The 16,026-nt window shown below is 41.0% G+C and overlaps 1 protein-coding gene across 1 annotated transcript in view; it reads left to right on the forward strand.

Annotated features, from left to right (window-relative positions):
* LOC124556266 (adhesion G protein-coupled receptor L4-like) overlaps positions 1 to 16,026 on the forward strand; it is a 370,316-nt gene that overhangs the window by 297,227 nt on the left and 57,063 nt on the right. Inside the window, exon 11 of the mRNA XM_047130252.1 lies at positions 3,088 to 3,391. Coding sequence (XP_046986208.1) covers positions 3,088 to 3,391 — 304 coding nt within the window. The remainder of the gene's footprint in view (positions 1 to 3,087; positions 3,392 to 16,026) is intronic.

Consider the following 16,026-nt stretch of genomic DNA (forward strand, 5'->3'; position numbering starts at 1 on the left):
GGCAGTCACTGTCTGCTAATGCATCTATGCTAATATTCAGGCACTTTGATCCACAAGCGGTTAAATTATATGTGAAAGTGAATAGCAGTAGTGCACAGGGAGCTACCACTGTCTTCATATCTACAGCTACATCCACATCTACATGGATATTCTGCAAATCACATTTAAGTGACTGGCGGAGGGTCCATCAACACAATTCTCTATTATTCCAATCTCGTATAGCGCGCGGAAAGAATGAACACCTATATCTTTCCGTACGAGCTCTGATTTCCCTTATTTTATCGTGCTGATCGTTCCTCCCTATGTAGGTAGGTGTCAACAAAATATTTTCGCATTCGGAGGAGAAAGCTGGTGATTGGAATTTCGTGAGAAGCTTCCCTCGCAACGAAACACGCCTTTCTTTTAATGATTTCCAGCCCAAATCCTGTATCATCTTTGTGACACTCTCTCCCATATTTCACGATAATACAAAACGTGCTGCCTTTCTTTGAACTTTTTCGATGTACTCCGTCAGTCCTATCTGGTAAAGATCCCACACCGCACAGCAGTATTCTAAAAGAGGACGGACAACCGTAGTGTAGGAAGTCTCCTTAGTAGGTCTGTTACATTTTCTACGTCTCCTGCCAATAAAATGCAGTTTTTGGATAGCCTTCCTCACAAGATTTTCTGTGTGTTCCATCCAATTTAAGTTGAATTTACGGCTTTTACATTAGACTTATTTATCGTGTAACCGAAGTTTGAGTTCCTTTTAGCACTCATGTGGATGACCTCTCACTTTTCGTTATTTAGGGTCAACTGCCACTTTTCGCGCCATTCAGATATTTTTTTCTAAATCGTTTTCCAGTTTGTTTTGATCTTCTGATGACCTTATTAGTCGATAAACGACAGCATCATCGGCAAACAACCGAAGACGGCTGCTCAGAATGTCTCCAAAATCGTTTATATAGATAAGGAACAGCAAAGGGCCTAAATACTACCTTGGGGAACGCCAGAAATCACTTCTGTTTTGCTCGATGACTTTCCACCTCCAGACCCTGTCCTTGCACCATCGCTGGAATGTTACACAGTTCAGTGGTTGGTACGTATGTTAGGGTCCAGTACTGAACTACACCATGGTGTTTGAAATCTTCAGTACACCCGGCGATAAACCGCAATCGCGATAGGCTACAATCCGACCTTTATCAAAGTCGGAAACGTGATGGTACGCATTTCTCCTCCTTACACGAGGCATCACAACAACGTTTCACCAGGTAACGCCGGTCGTTTGCTGTTTGTGTATGAGAAATCGGTTGGAAACCTTCCTCATGTCAGCACGTTGTAGGTGTCGCCACCGGCGCTAACCTTGTGTGAATGCTCTGAAAAGCTAATCATTTGCCTATTACAGCATCTTCTTCCTGTCGGTTAAATTTCGGGTCTGTAGCACGTCATCTTCGTGGTGTAGCAATTTTAATGGCCAGTAGTGTATGCATTATAAGTTGATCACATGATCATGGCATCACTTCAGGTTGTGACTCCTGAAAGTAGAACAAATATTGACATGGGTGGTAAAAGCGCATTATGGAATTGGTTGGGTCTTGATGTTTTCGATGTGTGTTGGGTGCTCTAATGCTACAAAGAGTAGAAATGTGTTACAGTTCCACCACACTGTGCTAATATCAATATTCTATCGTTAGGAGGCCTAAGCTTACCCATCATGATCCATCTAAACTATAATTTTTTGTCATTTGCATAACACTTTTTGCGAAATGATTCAGATTTTCGCATTTTGTTATGGAAAATACATCAGTTAATGGTAACTGATCATCATCGTGAGACTCTTGCCAAGATGGATTATTAAATGTGGGGTGTATTATGGTGTGAGGTATAATCATTGCACAATCTTCCTTACACATATGTTCCCTAAAATTTACCTAGCAGAGTTTTCCAAGAACTAAAAGTCTTTGCCCCAATAACAGTAAAATCTGAGAATACATCTGTGCTCTCAGTGGGAAGACCTAACTGTCCTGCTGGCAAGAGAACATCTGATGCTAAATGTAAGTGCACTCAAAATAAAATGATCTTAGCTATGAATGAAGACAGTTCACCTGTCATTACAATTTTCCTCCCTGATTCAAACACATAACAGTATTTGTTGCAACCCCTCTACACTCTCAGGTGAATGGGCAGGACAGTGGTTGCCCAATCTGGCCTTGAATATACCCAGCTCACTTGACTCAGGTGTATCATTAGATCACGAGTGGCCTTGGGATAAGGTCGTTATCTCTGCTGGAACTAACTCTGTTATCCTACGAACATCTTGCCACGATTTTTAGACAAACAACCTTTCAGCGATCTTAAGGTGAGTGTTTTAGTCTAAATATTTAGCTGAAATATCATGGAAAGATGTCGACTTCATACGGCTGAAAACCTGAAACTTCATGATATACTCATTAGGCCGTAAAAACATAAAAAATCACAAGAATTCTAATTAAATTAGGACACGTCAACCTTACATCTGCTAGAGACCCTTCCACCATACGACAAAGCGACAATTCAGCATCTCTACACCGCAAACACACATAAAACGACAGACGAAAGTGAAGAGTATCAGAAATCAATTTTTCAATTGATGACAGATACCCACGAGAGTCCAAATTATGTACACCGGTCTCCTTACTAAATGCCTTAGCAAACATACAAAAAAAGCTTTTATGCAGCCACTTATAAGTTCACAGTTCAGTACAGTATGGTTCCTCATCAAGAAAATCTAAGAAGGACGAGGTGAATGGTGGAACAGTGCACTTCAACAGCGGTGACGGTTCATGCACATTGTTGCCACTCACATCACTTTTGTAACACTCTTTGTATACTGTGACATCGGCGTTCCCCATATAACAAGGCAATGGCGCTCCTCATACATGTTGATAGACCAGTTCTTGATTTCCATGTTACTTTTACTTTTTCTTTCAGAGACTATCTACTTGTCATATATATATATATATATATATATATATATATATATATATATATATATATATATATATAACATTAACTTAACGAAACTGTATAATAACACTAATACATATGTATTTTTCTTTCTGTAAACAGGGATGGGACTGAAATGGAGTATGAAATCAATTCACAAGTTGTAACAGTCCAACTAGGACATGGCAGATCACTGCTCCATCCGGCTCCTGGTACCTTCCAAGTGGATCTTGAAATGGAACAAGTGATAAAAGAATACAACCCTTTAAGATGGAAGAGTACTTGCGCAGTGACAAGCGTTGCTCAGGTTGAGCATTCTTGGAATATAGAAGGCTGTAAGACACACACTGGAGCCAACAACATTTCCAGCTGTCGTTGCTATCAACCTGGAAGTTTTGCCATTCTAATGACGTCTCATAATGCAGTGGTAGAATTTTTCATTATTTAATTATTGTAAACATACATAATGCATGCAAATCTTCCAGACGTTGTAGATTACGAAGCCAAGGTGAAAAACTGTCGTTCTGACACTGAATGATTGTTTTAACCCTAAAATCTACTTGTTTTTCGACTGAGAATGCCTTTAAGTTGATGAAATTTACTCAACGTCTTTTCTGTGAGTAGCTTCCATCTCTGACGTGCACTTCTCGAACACTGCGAGTTATCAGTCTACGGCTGACGTAGCCTTTCCAAAGAGAAGTATCGTCGCGATCGAACTCAGCCGCACATTTATGAACTGTCGAAAATGCAGAAGCGGTTCCTTATAAACCATCTATAATTGTGGATAAGTTTCTATTGCCAGTGAATCATAGAAAACAAATCCTTTTACTGTGACATGGTATACCATATTATCAATTTCATTAAAACACAAGGCTGTTTTACAAAGCTATATAAAGAAAATTACTCCGCAAATAATGATGACACTTGCCTTACGTTACAGATTTATTGATATTTATTGATATCGACTCAATCTATGTGTCATACCGATAGCTTTTCACTTTGCCCTCTTAGAGATAACCAAATTGTTGATAAATGTACAGGGTGTAAATTTTAAGTTGACAAACCCGAATAACTCGAAAAATAAGCTGATTATTTGCGAGGGGGCCATCTGCTAGTGCTAAAATTAGCCCGCCACCCCAGCCCCCTTGGGGTGGGGCGGGAGGCAACTATAAAATTTCAAATGGGAACCCCCATTTTTATTGCAGAATCAGATTCCACATAAAAAACCACTTACATTTTGTCTTAAACATTTGTTTTGATTCTTGGTAGTTGGCGCTGTAATTCAAGAGAATCCATGTTCTCATTTCTGCCTGGAAAATGGTTACGGATAAATAAAAAATACTTATTTACTTCGTAGATTTTGATTCGCTAAAGCTAAAACCCTCCCTCTCTCCTCATAGGGTGGGATTTGAGAGAGAGGAATTAGAGTTTTACAAATGTTGACCCACATATTAAGTTTTTCCTCAGATTCGGTCAATTATTTAAGCTTTACTGTCCTCCAGAAATTATTTCTTATTTATTCAAAGCTTTTTTCTTTCTCAGGCCAATTCCTATCCATTTTCAACTCAACATCTCTTTACATTTAATGTTAATTAAATCAGTGAAAAATGAATTGACTGCTATTAAAAATCTTTAATAGTGCACCCAAGATTGGCACTACTACTGAAATCTTATTTTCAAAATCTGTTTTTAATTATTAAGCAAGTTGCTGTTACAAAATCTACTGCTCCAAAAAATAATTTTAACCTTCTTTCAGAAAACTGTTTAGCTTTACACGTACTCTATTTTACACAAAGAATAATTGCAACATCAGAAAATGTACTAAAAAACTACGTCTGCCCCCCTCAGCGACGTTGAAAATTGTCATTACACATTACACCAATAGATACAAAATTATTGATCGCTGAAAATAATTCAGTCCACTTCCTGCAGTTCCTCCATACTTCTTATATACATCATACAGAAAAGAGAAAACAATTTTAGAACATCACTACAATTACTCATGTCTTACATACTACTATGTACAAAGAATACCTATTCCATACAAAGTTTTCAGGAAACGTCTTTGAAAAATATCCTAGCCAGCTTCAGTGACTCAGTACAGTTAAAATGGTTCAAATGGCTCTGAGCACTATGGGACTTAACATCTGAGGTCATCAGTCCCCTAGAACTTAGAACTACTTAAACCTAACTAACCTAAGGACATCACACACATCCACGCCCGGGGCAGGATTCGAACCTGCGACCGTAGCGGTCGCGTGGTTCCAGACTGAAGCGCCTAGAACCGCACGGCCACACCGACCGGCCTCAGTACAGTCTTCACATTTAACACACATAAGAAATACATATTTGTTGGCAAAGCATACCAAAAGTCTTAGTAGAAAATATTCAAAAATTACTCATGCCACTTCTGTGGTGCTACTCATCGTATCCTTACTCTTTCGGCAGGTAATCCACTTTTTCCTCTGAACACATTAATTTTTTCACAAACTTCCGACAATCCTTCACATTACGGTAGAGTCACATGTGAGCATACTTCTCCACATCGCTTTCAACTGCTGTTTTCTGTCATTAATAGGCAAATCTCCCTCATCTGATTAGTTATTTTATTTCTCTTATTAAATTTACTAACTATAGCATTATAAGGAAGGAGGAAAAACAATAAAAAATTCTGAATGATGAAGTACAAGGTTGTTAAGAGTGCATAAAACGAGACTCGGCGGATTCATATTAGATTATTCATATTCTCCACAAGGTAACTCAGTATTTCCTAGATTTAATTAAACTTGTCTCTTCAGTATCTTTTATTATTTGTTCTTCTATACTATGCTATTTTCTCAACAGTTACAAAAATCAAACATAAAACCGACAACTCTCTCCTCCTGCACTCCCCCCAGCCTCGCCAGAGAAGAAGGAAAGATGATAGCGATAGTTCTGAATGATGAAGAGGAAGGTTGACAACACGGAAAGAAAGGGAATAGTATCGCTAACAACTCAGGTTGCCTGGTGCTCGTTAACCACCTGACAACGCAAAGAATGCGTGTCCCCTGAGGCTTTTAGTTACTGCTATTTAATGGCTGCTCCATTATGTTGTCATTCAAATCACAAGCATTACGCCACCACCTTGCCTCTGATAGATCTACTTCTCTCTCGTCGGCGTACTCATAATAGCCTTCAATTAATTTAGCTATCCTGCAAAGACGTATTGGCAAATCTTGCGCAACAGAAAATGTTTCTCCAACGAAAGGAACAGTTATGGTTTCACCCAGTACTACTGTATAATTACCACCTCCGTATTTCCAAAATCTAATCTACCTTTGTATTTTTGTAAAAAGTCGGCAGCTACCAGCATCTCAACACTAAGTCCTTTATTAATCAAAAAATTCAATTCTATCTGTATCCAACCTACAGTGATTGGTAACAATATTTCTTGCTTCACTGCTTTCTTGCTTTTACCCGTGGTCACCACAATTTTTAACCTACTCACAGGCATTATCACTATTTGCTTACTTTTAGGGAGAACATTCACAAAATTCAGAGACACTACACACACTTCCGAACCAGTATCTATTAAACAAGGAACCTATTCTTTAAACACTGTCACCTCAATTATAGGTTGTTCAATATATTCTTTTCTGACTACAGATTCGGGTTCATCTAGTAAATCCTGCACCACTTCACGCCTGTCAAAACCTACCCCTTCTGTAGATAGCACATTTACCTCAACTGATCCTCCTTTCACTCATTATTAGTGGCGGCTTTCACTATCCGTTCCACTATAGACAAATCGAAACATCGTTCTAACTTCTCCCCCTCCAAACTATTCTCTGTATCTGCAACCCTTTACAAGGTGTTGTCCGAATTATTTAACTGATTTACTTCTTCTTCTTCTTCTTCTTCTTCTTCTTCTTCTTCCGTCCCTTCACCCTCACTCTGCGAAATTACCCTATTCAGTCTATTCACAACCTCCTCTTGTATCCCCCTCGCATTACTTCCACAGTTTACAGGTAGTCTCACGTCGGCTGCGCAGTGCTGCTTTACCCCCACCTCCTGACCTGAGTCTTCACTCCTTAATATGGTTCTTGCATCCCTCATTTAAGCTCTCCCTTAAGCTGAATAATCAAACTGTTTTGCAGTGTCATTCTCCTCTGCCCTTCTATTTTCGTTTATGCTACCCCCATGCTGTCCAATCGGTACCTTCTTAATAAAGGGCGTCGCTAGTGGGTTTAAATTTCGTGCTTTCAGTCTGCAAACGCTAGCGTCATTACAGACTGCTAACAGTTTTCCTCCTGTGTGAGATCACTGCCTCTGTCATTTCGGTCACCTGTCAGGCTGCGTCTACCCATCACGTCATCGTCTGTCAGCTGATAGTAGCTGGCACGCCATTCCGGGTTAATGAACCTGCTTCCAGCAGTATCTCCTCTCCCTCTGTATCTACCCCACTAACCATTACCTCTTTTTATGCCTATTCTGTTTACAATGACTTCCACTCTATGGTCATTAGACCTAACAGGAGGCCTGTACTCTCGTCGGTTCTTCTCCTCTTCCTTCCACTAGCTCAAGATAATGAACAAACCGGTCAGTGTCATCCCTAGATGCCGAAATAATCTTATTTCTCCAATAGCGCGGTAACTTGTTTTCGATCCCCATAATAATTTTCTCTGTTTCAACCTTGGCAGTTAAATATGACAATGTAGTTACCCATTTATGTATAAATCTTTTAATATCCTCTTTCTTTGGATCATACTTTTCCCCTGACCAAAATTTATTTAAGACCTCCATCTGTTCACGCTAGTACTAAATTGCTGGATATTAGTTTCAATGTTAGTGATCTCATTAGACACTTCCACTCCAAATCTTGCACACACATCTTTCCTTTCTTTAATTTGTGTTTCCAATACTACATGACTATCCTCACAGTGTCTCTCTACTTTGTGAACCTGTTCATTTACTTTACATAATTCTAGATTTACATCCTCTTTTATTTGTTCACTATCCTCAGCAACTTGCTCAATTCGCGAGTGTAATTCAATTTTCACCAAATATATACAAAGATGGTATCTGTTCTTTCGGACATGTCCGAAAGAACAGATTCCAGCTTAGTGTATATATATAGTTAAGGCTCGCCGGCCACTTGACCACCTTCTTCTTCTGTGCGAATGCACAAACAATGCCCGAACTCATACGGGAATCGGCAACGCGCCGCGAGTAATGAGTATAATGTGCCGGACTACGAATGTAGTCCGGGACAATACGTTGAGAATGTGGGTTTCGCGGGAGGCGTGCCGGAGATAAATCCCTGCAGTCGCGCTATCTTCTGTGTCCTCGGTGGCTCAGATGGAGCCGGCACGGTAGCTCAGCGTGCTCGGTCAGAGGGTTAGCTGCCCTCTGTAATATAAAAACTGAGTTAATCGATCAACAACGAACTTAATCGTATGTCTTACGACGTCCGCCCCAAGCAGATGCAACGATCGAAACCGAACAAAATGAGATAAAAAAAAAAGATGGATAGGGCGTCTGCCATGTAAGCAGGAGACCCCGGGTTCGAGTCCCGGTCGTGGCACACATTTTCATCTGTCCCCGTTGACGTATGTCAACCCCTGTAAGCAGCTAAGGGTGTTCATTTCATTGTAACTTTTCACCGTTACAATGGCAGCATTACATTCTCGCCTGACCTGATTAATGTCACTTTTAACATTATTACTGAACAAAGTCATATCATTTTTAAAGACTCCTTCAACTCAGACATTTTATCCTCCATTTTAGATTCCAGTTCGACTGACAAGTTACTAAATACCTGGTCAAATTCGGAATGCAATTCATTTATTTCTGAACTTAATTTACTCATTTTGGAATCCATTTCAACAACTTCACTGTGTAATTCATTTATTTCAGAGCTTAGTGAAGTTTTTATGTCTGACTCCATTTTGGTCATTTTGAAATCTATTCCAGTTAATCTACCATTAAGTTCTAAGCCCATTTCCTTTACATGTGTCAAAATATTTGTTAACATTTCGGAAACACTACCCTTTGGAACATTAGTAACTGACATTGTTTCCTGTTTTGTTTTTGGAATAGCTACAGGCATTATCGGGGTGCTAGGTTCCGATACATTGAGTTCACTATCCGTCCCATAATTAGTATACATTGAATCTGTCAAGCTGCTACTCGTATTTGCTTGTGATACTTCAAAACTGAAACTACTACTCATGGAATCATTTTCAGCTTTAACTTTCTCCGAATCGACCTCCAGTTTCTCGTCTACAGTTTCCTGAATGTTTTCAGCCATTTCAGACAGTTTTTCAGCTCACACACATAAAATTTTAAGTAGAACACTACTTATCTTTTCTTCCTTGCGATCTGCACAACTAGGCGATACAGCGGGCCCGTTCTCCAGGCCCTGCTTCCACCGATCCAGTTTACGGGCCAGCACTCCGTCCACGGCTGCCAACTGCCCCGTCTGCCTGGCTGCTTTAGCGCGACGTCATCTCTCGTAGCTCTGGTGTCGCTGCCGAAATCTGCCGCGTCGCCCCACTCGTTGTCGTCCCACTCGTTGTCATATTTTCAACGCACGTTCAATTGCACACCGTGTCTTTAGTCCTGCATTACCGTTCCTTTTTTCACACCGTGTGATCACTTAACGAGTTCAATTAAACACTGTTGCTTTTTCATATACAGTTCCTACTCTCCCGAACTCTATATTGTACAATTTATTTGATTTTCCGGCCGATCAGCACCAATTGCGGCGGGGCGGGGTTTCCGTTGCTCTGCATTCGAAGGTACTATGTAGAAGATGAGAAAAGCAGCGTTGAAGAAAACCACCGTCCATGCTTACGATTACAAAGTCCGCGTAACTCCAGTAACAAGATAAACCTGTAAATCTTTATCAATAACTGGCAAAGTGGGTGCTTCCTCCCTTCATTGAAAATATTTCTTTGTAGGTACTGATGTTTTATTACGGTCCGTTTCATTTATTGTGTCACCAAGCCCACGTTTAAGTCGGTAGTACACCTACTTCTAGGTCGTGCAGCTTATATCACGGCTAAGACAGCCAGAAATGTGCTCCCACCCGAAATATTACGAGATTCACACAGACAACACACTGTTACAAAACGAGTTCATATTCGGTCCTTTTCAGCGGATTCTTCGAAAGAAGATGCTCGTCAAAATGTTCTGTACATGCATACGGAACACGCCACGCAGAATATTCACAAAGGCCGATAGTTTCACACGCGGTTTATTCTGCAACCAACATTCCAAAACTTCTCAAAACTTCACGGTAATGTCCGTAATTGCATCTGCTAGCACGATGATATAAACCGAGCGCGATTTAACCGTCATTTCTTCATCTTACAGATAATTTTTTCGGGCTCATTTAACATGACCTTATAGTCCGACACCGAGACCACGAAGGCCCGAATGCCGTCGGTCACAGGGCATATAACTCATTCAATTACGCGGGAAAGACTTCTCTCTCATTAGTTGATCAAAATGATCATCCAATCAGATTAACCTTTCATGATCAATTTCGCGTGCAAACCGCTTTACTCCAATCAGCATTTGCAGATGCATCTACGTCATCTAATATTGCAAAATTTCACAAAATGTTCCACAAAACCAAACCAAACAAAAATTAAAAATAACTATGCTTGAAATAAGTATCCTCTTACTATCTTTCTGGCTGCCTTATTACAAAGCAAACGCTCCTAGACATACGTTATCCACCAGTCAGGGGGATTCGCCATTTTCAGGACATCCTGGTTACGTAACATTTGCTAGTTATGGATGGTGTAATACATTATAAAATTAAAATTTGACATATGTCCCCACATACACACTCGCATTCATTCTCATCTACTCCCACCCTAACACAAAATATAAATATCAACTATTAAACGGTATTATTTTCCTTACGAAAGCAAAATTATTAAAAGTTTAGAATTAAAATTCTTTAAAAATAACTTGTGCGCACTGAGAGTGCTGTTAGTATTTTCAAATGACAAAGAAACTTAAACTGTCATGATTCATATTTGAATTTACTTCACTAAGTGTCCTTTAAGTACTTTTTTAATAAGATTTTTATATTTTCAAAAATATTAAAGTTATCCCTTCTAAATTATAAAAGTTTCTATACCAAATTTGAAAACAAACAGATCATATTTATTACAGTTATTTAGTTCTTAGGTGAGATGAATAAGTGACCTTAGTACGCTCCACACAGCGTAGTTCTCACGGTCCGCACACCACGACAGATGGCATTATGACGCCAGCAGCCGACTATACAACGGCCGGGGCTGGAGGCTTCATTGCCAGCCTCCAATACAGCTTGACCTAACGGAATAAAACTTACTGCAAAACTCTGCAGCCGTGCAAATAGCTGCGACGTTACAACTTACACGGTGGTATTGGGAAGAATTGTGGTGAGATGTGCCAGCGCGGTCTCATTAACTCACAGTACACCTTACCTGAACTTCTTAGGTCTGTCTTTTTTTCTCATGTGACAACACCTTGCTCTTTAAACCATCGCTGAGGCTGAGGATAATATTACAGGGCGCCAAATTTGTACCATTGCAGAGGAAGGTTGTAGACACCTTAAAAGCAAATTTCAAACTTCTGCATCGCAGCTGTAAAGATTTATTTGAGCAACTGTGCTTCTTGCTACACCTTGTGAGTACATCTACTAATCTGTTATGTGCATCAAGTAGAACATCAGCAAATATGTCACAAACATCAGCATTCATGACCATGGTACAAGGACCGGACAAAACCTATGTTTACCAAGGGTAAACAAACAAAAAACACAAAACAGTACTTTCTTCAAGAGAATAAAACTGAATTATTAATTGAGCTCTTTCCTGACAGGCCAAGGATACAACAAGAAACATCTTGTTTGTGTGTGTGTGTGTGTGTGTGTGTGTGTGTTTGTTTGTTTGTTTGTTTATTACTTAAAATTAAGGACATTTTTTGACTTGTCAAGGAATTTCAATCATTATCACAGCAGGATTAGTCTTTTGAGAAATAGAACTTGAAATAATTTGAACAGTTACTACAGCAGAAGTAGTTTCTTGACAAAGGCAGATAATCATAGTTTTTTGGACGTTTCATGACCTTTCTCACAATGTAGCGGCTCTAGAAAACATATCTTTCCTCTGGTCACCGTCAGATGATTTGTTAGAAAAGCAGTACAATTTGAAAGGAAGCAGTTAAATTAGGTTTCTTCCCTTCTGGGCAGATATGTTAATCAAAGTACACCGACAGCTTTCATGAGTGTGAAAGCAAATGTATTCTGCCAACTTTGAAGTGACAGTAACAAAGCCATGAACCACCTAGTACACAAATCTGCAGTTCAGCTATTACTGTTACTTTGCATTCCATGTTAAATTATCACGACTGTCACAGTGGTGGCAGTGTAACCTTGTACATTGCTGTGTAAGTGGCAGCCACCTTCAACTCTGATAATGACAACTGTAGGCACAACTACATTTTCTACTGAGGTCTCGAACTTTAAGGCCTGATGTGGTTGTTTGTTGGCACTGGAGCAGTCTTTCTCACCAATGGTGACTCCCTGTGGCAAAGATGTTTCACCAGCACATGCCTGCACTGCCAACTGCACCAGCCCCTGCAACTGATTACACAGTTCTTCACTACAGTCTGACAAAAAGTGGCTTCTTTAATGTCATTTCCACCACCCTTCAACATCAAGGTACTTTCTGACTGATACCCTGATTTCAAACTGCTCGTTTTCTAAATTAATTTTATAGCTAGTTTGCCTCATGGAGACACTAAAATTTTATATTTTAATTCACTATATGTTTTTAACTTTACTAACTTACTCATTTGTTTAGTAACAATGAGTTTTTGATTTATTAGAAATTTCTAAGGACTTGAATTTTTATACTTCCTCCCATAGCTTTCACCAATGGGATATTTCTTGTTGGTTGTTGGTAATGTGCTATCTGATTTGTATGTGCAGGAGAATGGTGTTCCTCAGGGAAGCGTTTTAAGTGTCACCCTCTTTGCCGTCGCCATTAACAGTATTACGTCCACTATCCGGAGTCCTGCCCAATGCTCCTTGTTTGTGGACGATTTTGCTGTTTTCTGTTCTTCCTCCAGTCTTGTCACTGCTAGTCGGCAGTTGCAGCTTACGATACAGCGATTAGAGGCATGGACTGCGAAGACGGGTTTTACCTTTTCTGCAGACAAATGTGTGTGTGTTCATTTTAATCGTTCTCGACGTCTTTTTACCTCCCCTGAATTGCGTCTGAGGGACACCATTCTTCCTTTTAGCGACACTGTGCGATTCCTGGGCCTCACTTTTGATTCCAAGTTGTCGTGGTTGCCTCACCTTAAAGACCTCAAGGTGCGGGCCCTGAAGGCACTGAATATTTTGAAGTGTCTGAGCCATCGGTCCTGGGGAGCAGATCGGGCGCGTCTGCTGCAGTTTTATAGGGCTTTCGTCCGATCGCGTCTTGACTATGGTTGCACCTTGTATTGGTCAGCAAGGCCTTCGTATCTGAAGATTCTTGACGCAGTACACCATGAGGGTATCAGGCTGGCCACTGGTGCCTTCCGTACCAGTCCCATCCCCAGCCTGTGTGCTGAGGCAGGGGAACCGCCGCTCGCCATCCGGCGGAAACTCCTCATGGTGCGACGGGTGTGTCAATTCCTTGCCTGTCCTACCTCCCCTGCGTACCCTACCGTTGCCCGACCGCCTATGGAACTTCTCTTTTCCAGTCGTCCCAGGGCAACGAGACCATTTGGGATTCGTGCCTAGCATTTGCTTGAGTCCCTTGGTGTGGAGCGTGTGGCCCCCCAACGACAAGGTTTTACTCGCCTGCCTCCCTGGTTGCTCCAGAGGCCCAGCGTCCTTTTAGACTTGTAGGAGTCCCGGAGGAGCTGCACTCCTGCGTTTGTTTTTACCTCCTTATTTTATGATATTTTAAACCAGCATCCCGACCATGTACCAGTATTTACGGATGGCTCTAAAGAGGGGGACTCTGTTGGTTGTGCTGTTGTTTTCCCTGATCGAGTCGTCCAGTTACGGCTTCCTGCGGCGTTTACCATCTTTGATGCCGAATTGTTTGCGATCTTGCGGGCATTGGAGCAGATGCGATGTGTTCCCAGTCGTAAGTTCCTCATCTGTTCTGACTCCCTGAGTGCCCTTCAGACCATGCAACACTTGTACCCAGCGGATACGGTCGTCCTGGACATCCATGATGCCCTACTCCACCTGCAACGGCAGGGGAAGGAGGTTTCCTTCTGCTGGGTGCCGGGGCACGTGGGTATTAGGGGAAACGAGCTGGCGGATGTGGCTGCCAAAGATGCATGTTCCCTCCCTTACGTTGTTGCATGTGCCGTCCCCCTCCATGCTGTTACCTCCCTCCTGCGTTATCGAGTTCTGCGTCAGTGGGAAGAGGAGTGGCTGGCAGTCGGTGAAAATAAGCTGCGTATGGTCAAGGCCACCACGCGGCCATGGCGCACGCCCTACCAGTCATGCAGGCGGGATGAGGTTCTCCTCACTCGCCTCCGGATCGGGCACAGTCCCTTAACGCATGGTTTTTTACTCCGGCGGGAGGACCCCCCAATCTGCAGTGCTTGTGGCGTCCAGATTACTGTCCGCCACATTTTACTTGACTGTCTTTTATTCTCTGATCAGAGGGCGGTGGTTTCTTTGCCACCGGATTTGCCCTCTATTTTACAAGATGACGCAACGACTGTAGTTAAGGTCTTACGGTTTTGTGTCCTGTCCAATTTGTTGCCTCGGATTTTAGGGCGAGGGTTTTAATGTGCTGCTGGGTGACTGGTTCACCCAGGTTTTAGGTAAGAGGTCAGCCAGTCACGATTACCACCTTGTTTCCCTTCGGTTTCTGTTCTCTTTTCCTTGTTTCCCTTCCTTTTTAGTGTGTTCCTTCTCCTCTTGTTTTGCCTCTGTATGTGAGGATTTGGACCTGCGTCAGGTCTGTGTCTTTTAGCCGTTCTCCTTGTTCGCTGTTCGTCTTAGTCCTTTCACTGCATGTGTTACTGTTTTTAAGCGTTTGGGCGCTGATGACCACGCTGTTTAGCGCCCGTAAACCTCAAACACACACACACACACTTGTTGGTTGAACTGAAACTCTCCTTCTAATTTTGTATATTATGCTTTAAATGTCTAAAAGTATCCATCTTTGCAACTTTTGATCAGTGTTGTACGATATTTGGTAACAGAAATTTGGAAAAAAATTACACCGTTTCATATCAGAATCATTAAATGTAGATGTTAATGAGTTGAATGATATCAGTTTGCCCCATTGGCTGTTACTGCAGAAAATTAATATCATTCAAGAAATGTATCATGGCTGTAGACCCTATTACAGCTCTTTTTTTTTTTTAATTCAGTTATCTGAGGCTGTTAACTGTCTGGTAGAAAGTTTGCATTAATCACCATATACTGTGAGCAAGGTGATGTGGTGATGTTCTTACAGTTTTTTCAGAGACCTGTTTATAGAAAGATTCTTGTAGCTCCCTAAATTATTATGACTGAGGAAAACTAGCAGGAAACCATTCAGCTATGAATTTACTGAGTACTGGTGTGTGGCACATAAGTGCATCACATGTTAATTATCGACTACATCTGCATCTGCATCATTCCAACAATAGCAAGAGCTAACTTGGCAAAATTCAGTGGATATCTTGTAGTTCCTCAAGTCTATGGGTAATTGTCCAGGAGATGGGGCATGCCAATACGCTGCATGAGAATGGTATGCTGTTTCCTTCCAAATGTTTTATTTCTTGATTTCTGACAGTTGTGCTTTCTTTATTCCATTTTACCTCCTCCCACTTTACCTCTACATTTCCAAATAAACTGCTCCTTATACTTCATATTAAATGGACTGTGCTTGACAGTTGTTGGACTGAATACTGATAATTGTGTTCTCAATGACTGATGGAGTTTCTGCAATTAAACTTGTACAGGTATTGGAGCTTCTGCATTACACTCTAATGACAGTTATTCCATTTTTTGTGTCTCTTTTAATTCATTTCCTGAAACAGTTCTGGAGTTGTCACACTTTTTACCACATTTCT

The sequence above is a fragment of the Schistocerca americana genome, chromosome X (assembly GCF_021461395.2).
Source record: "Schistocerca americana isolate TAMUIC-IGC-003095 chromosome X, iqSchAmer2.1, whole genome shotgun sequence".
In the NCBI taxonomy this organism is placed as follows: Eukaryota; Metazoa; Arthropoda; class Insecta; order Orthoptera; family Acrididae; genus Schistocerca; species Schistocerca americana.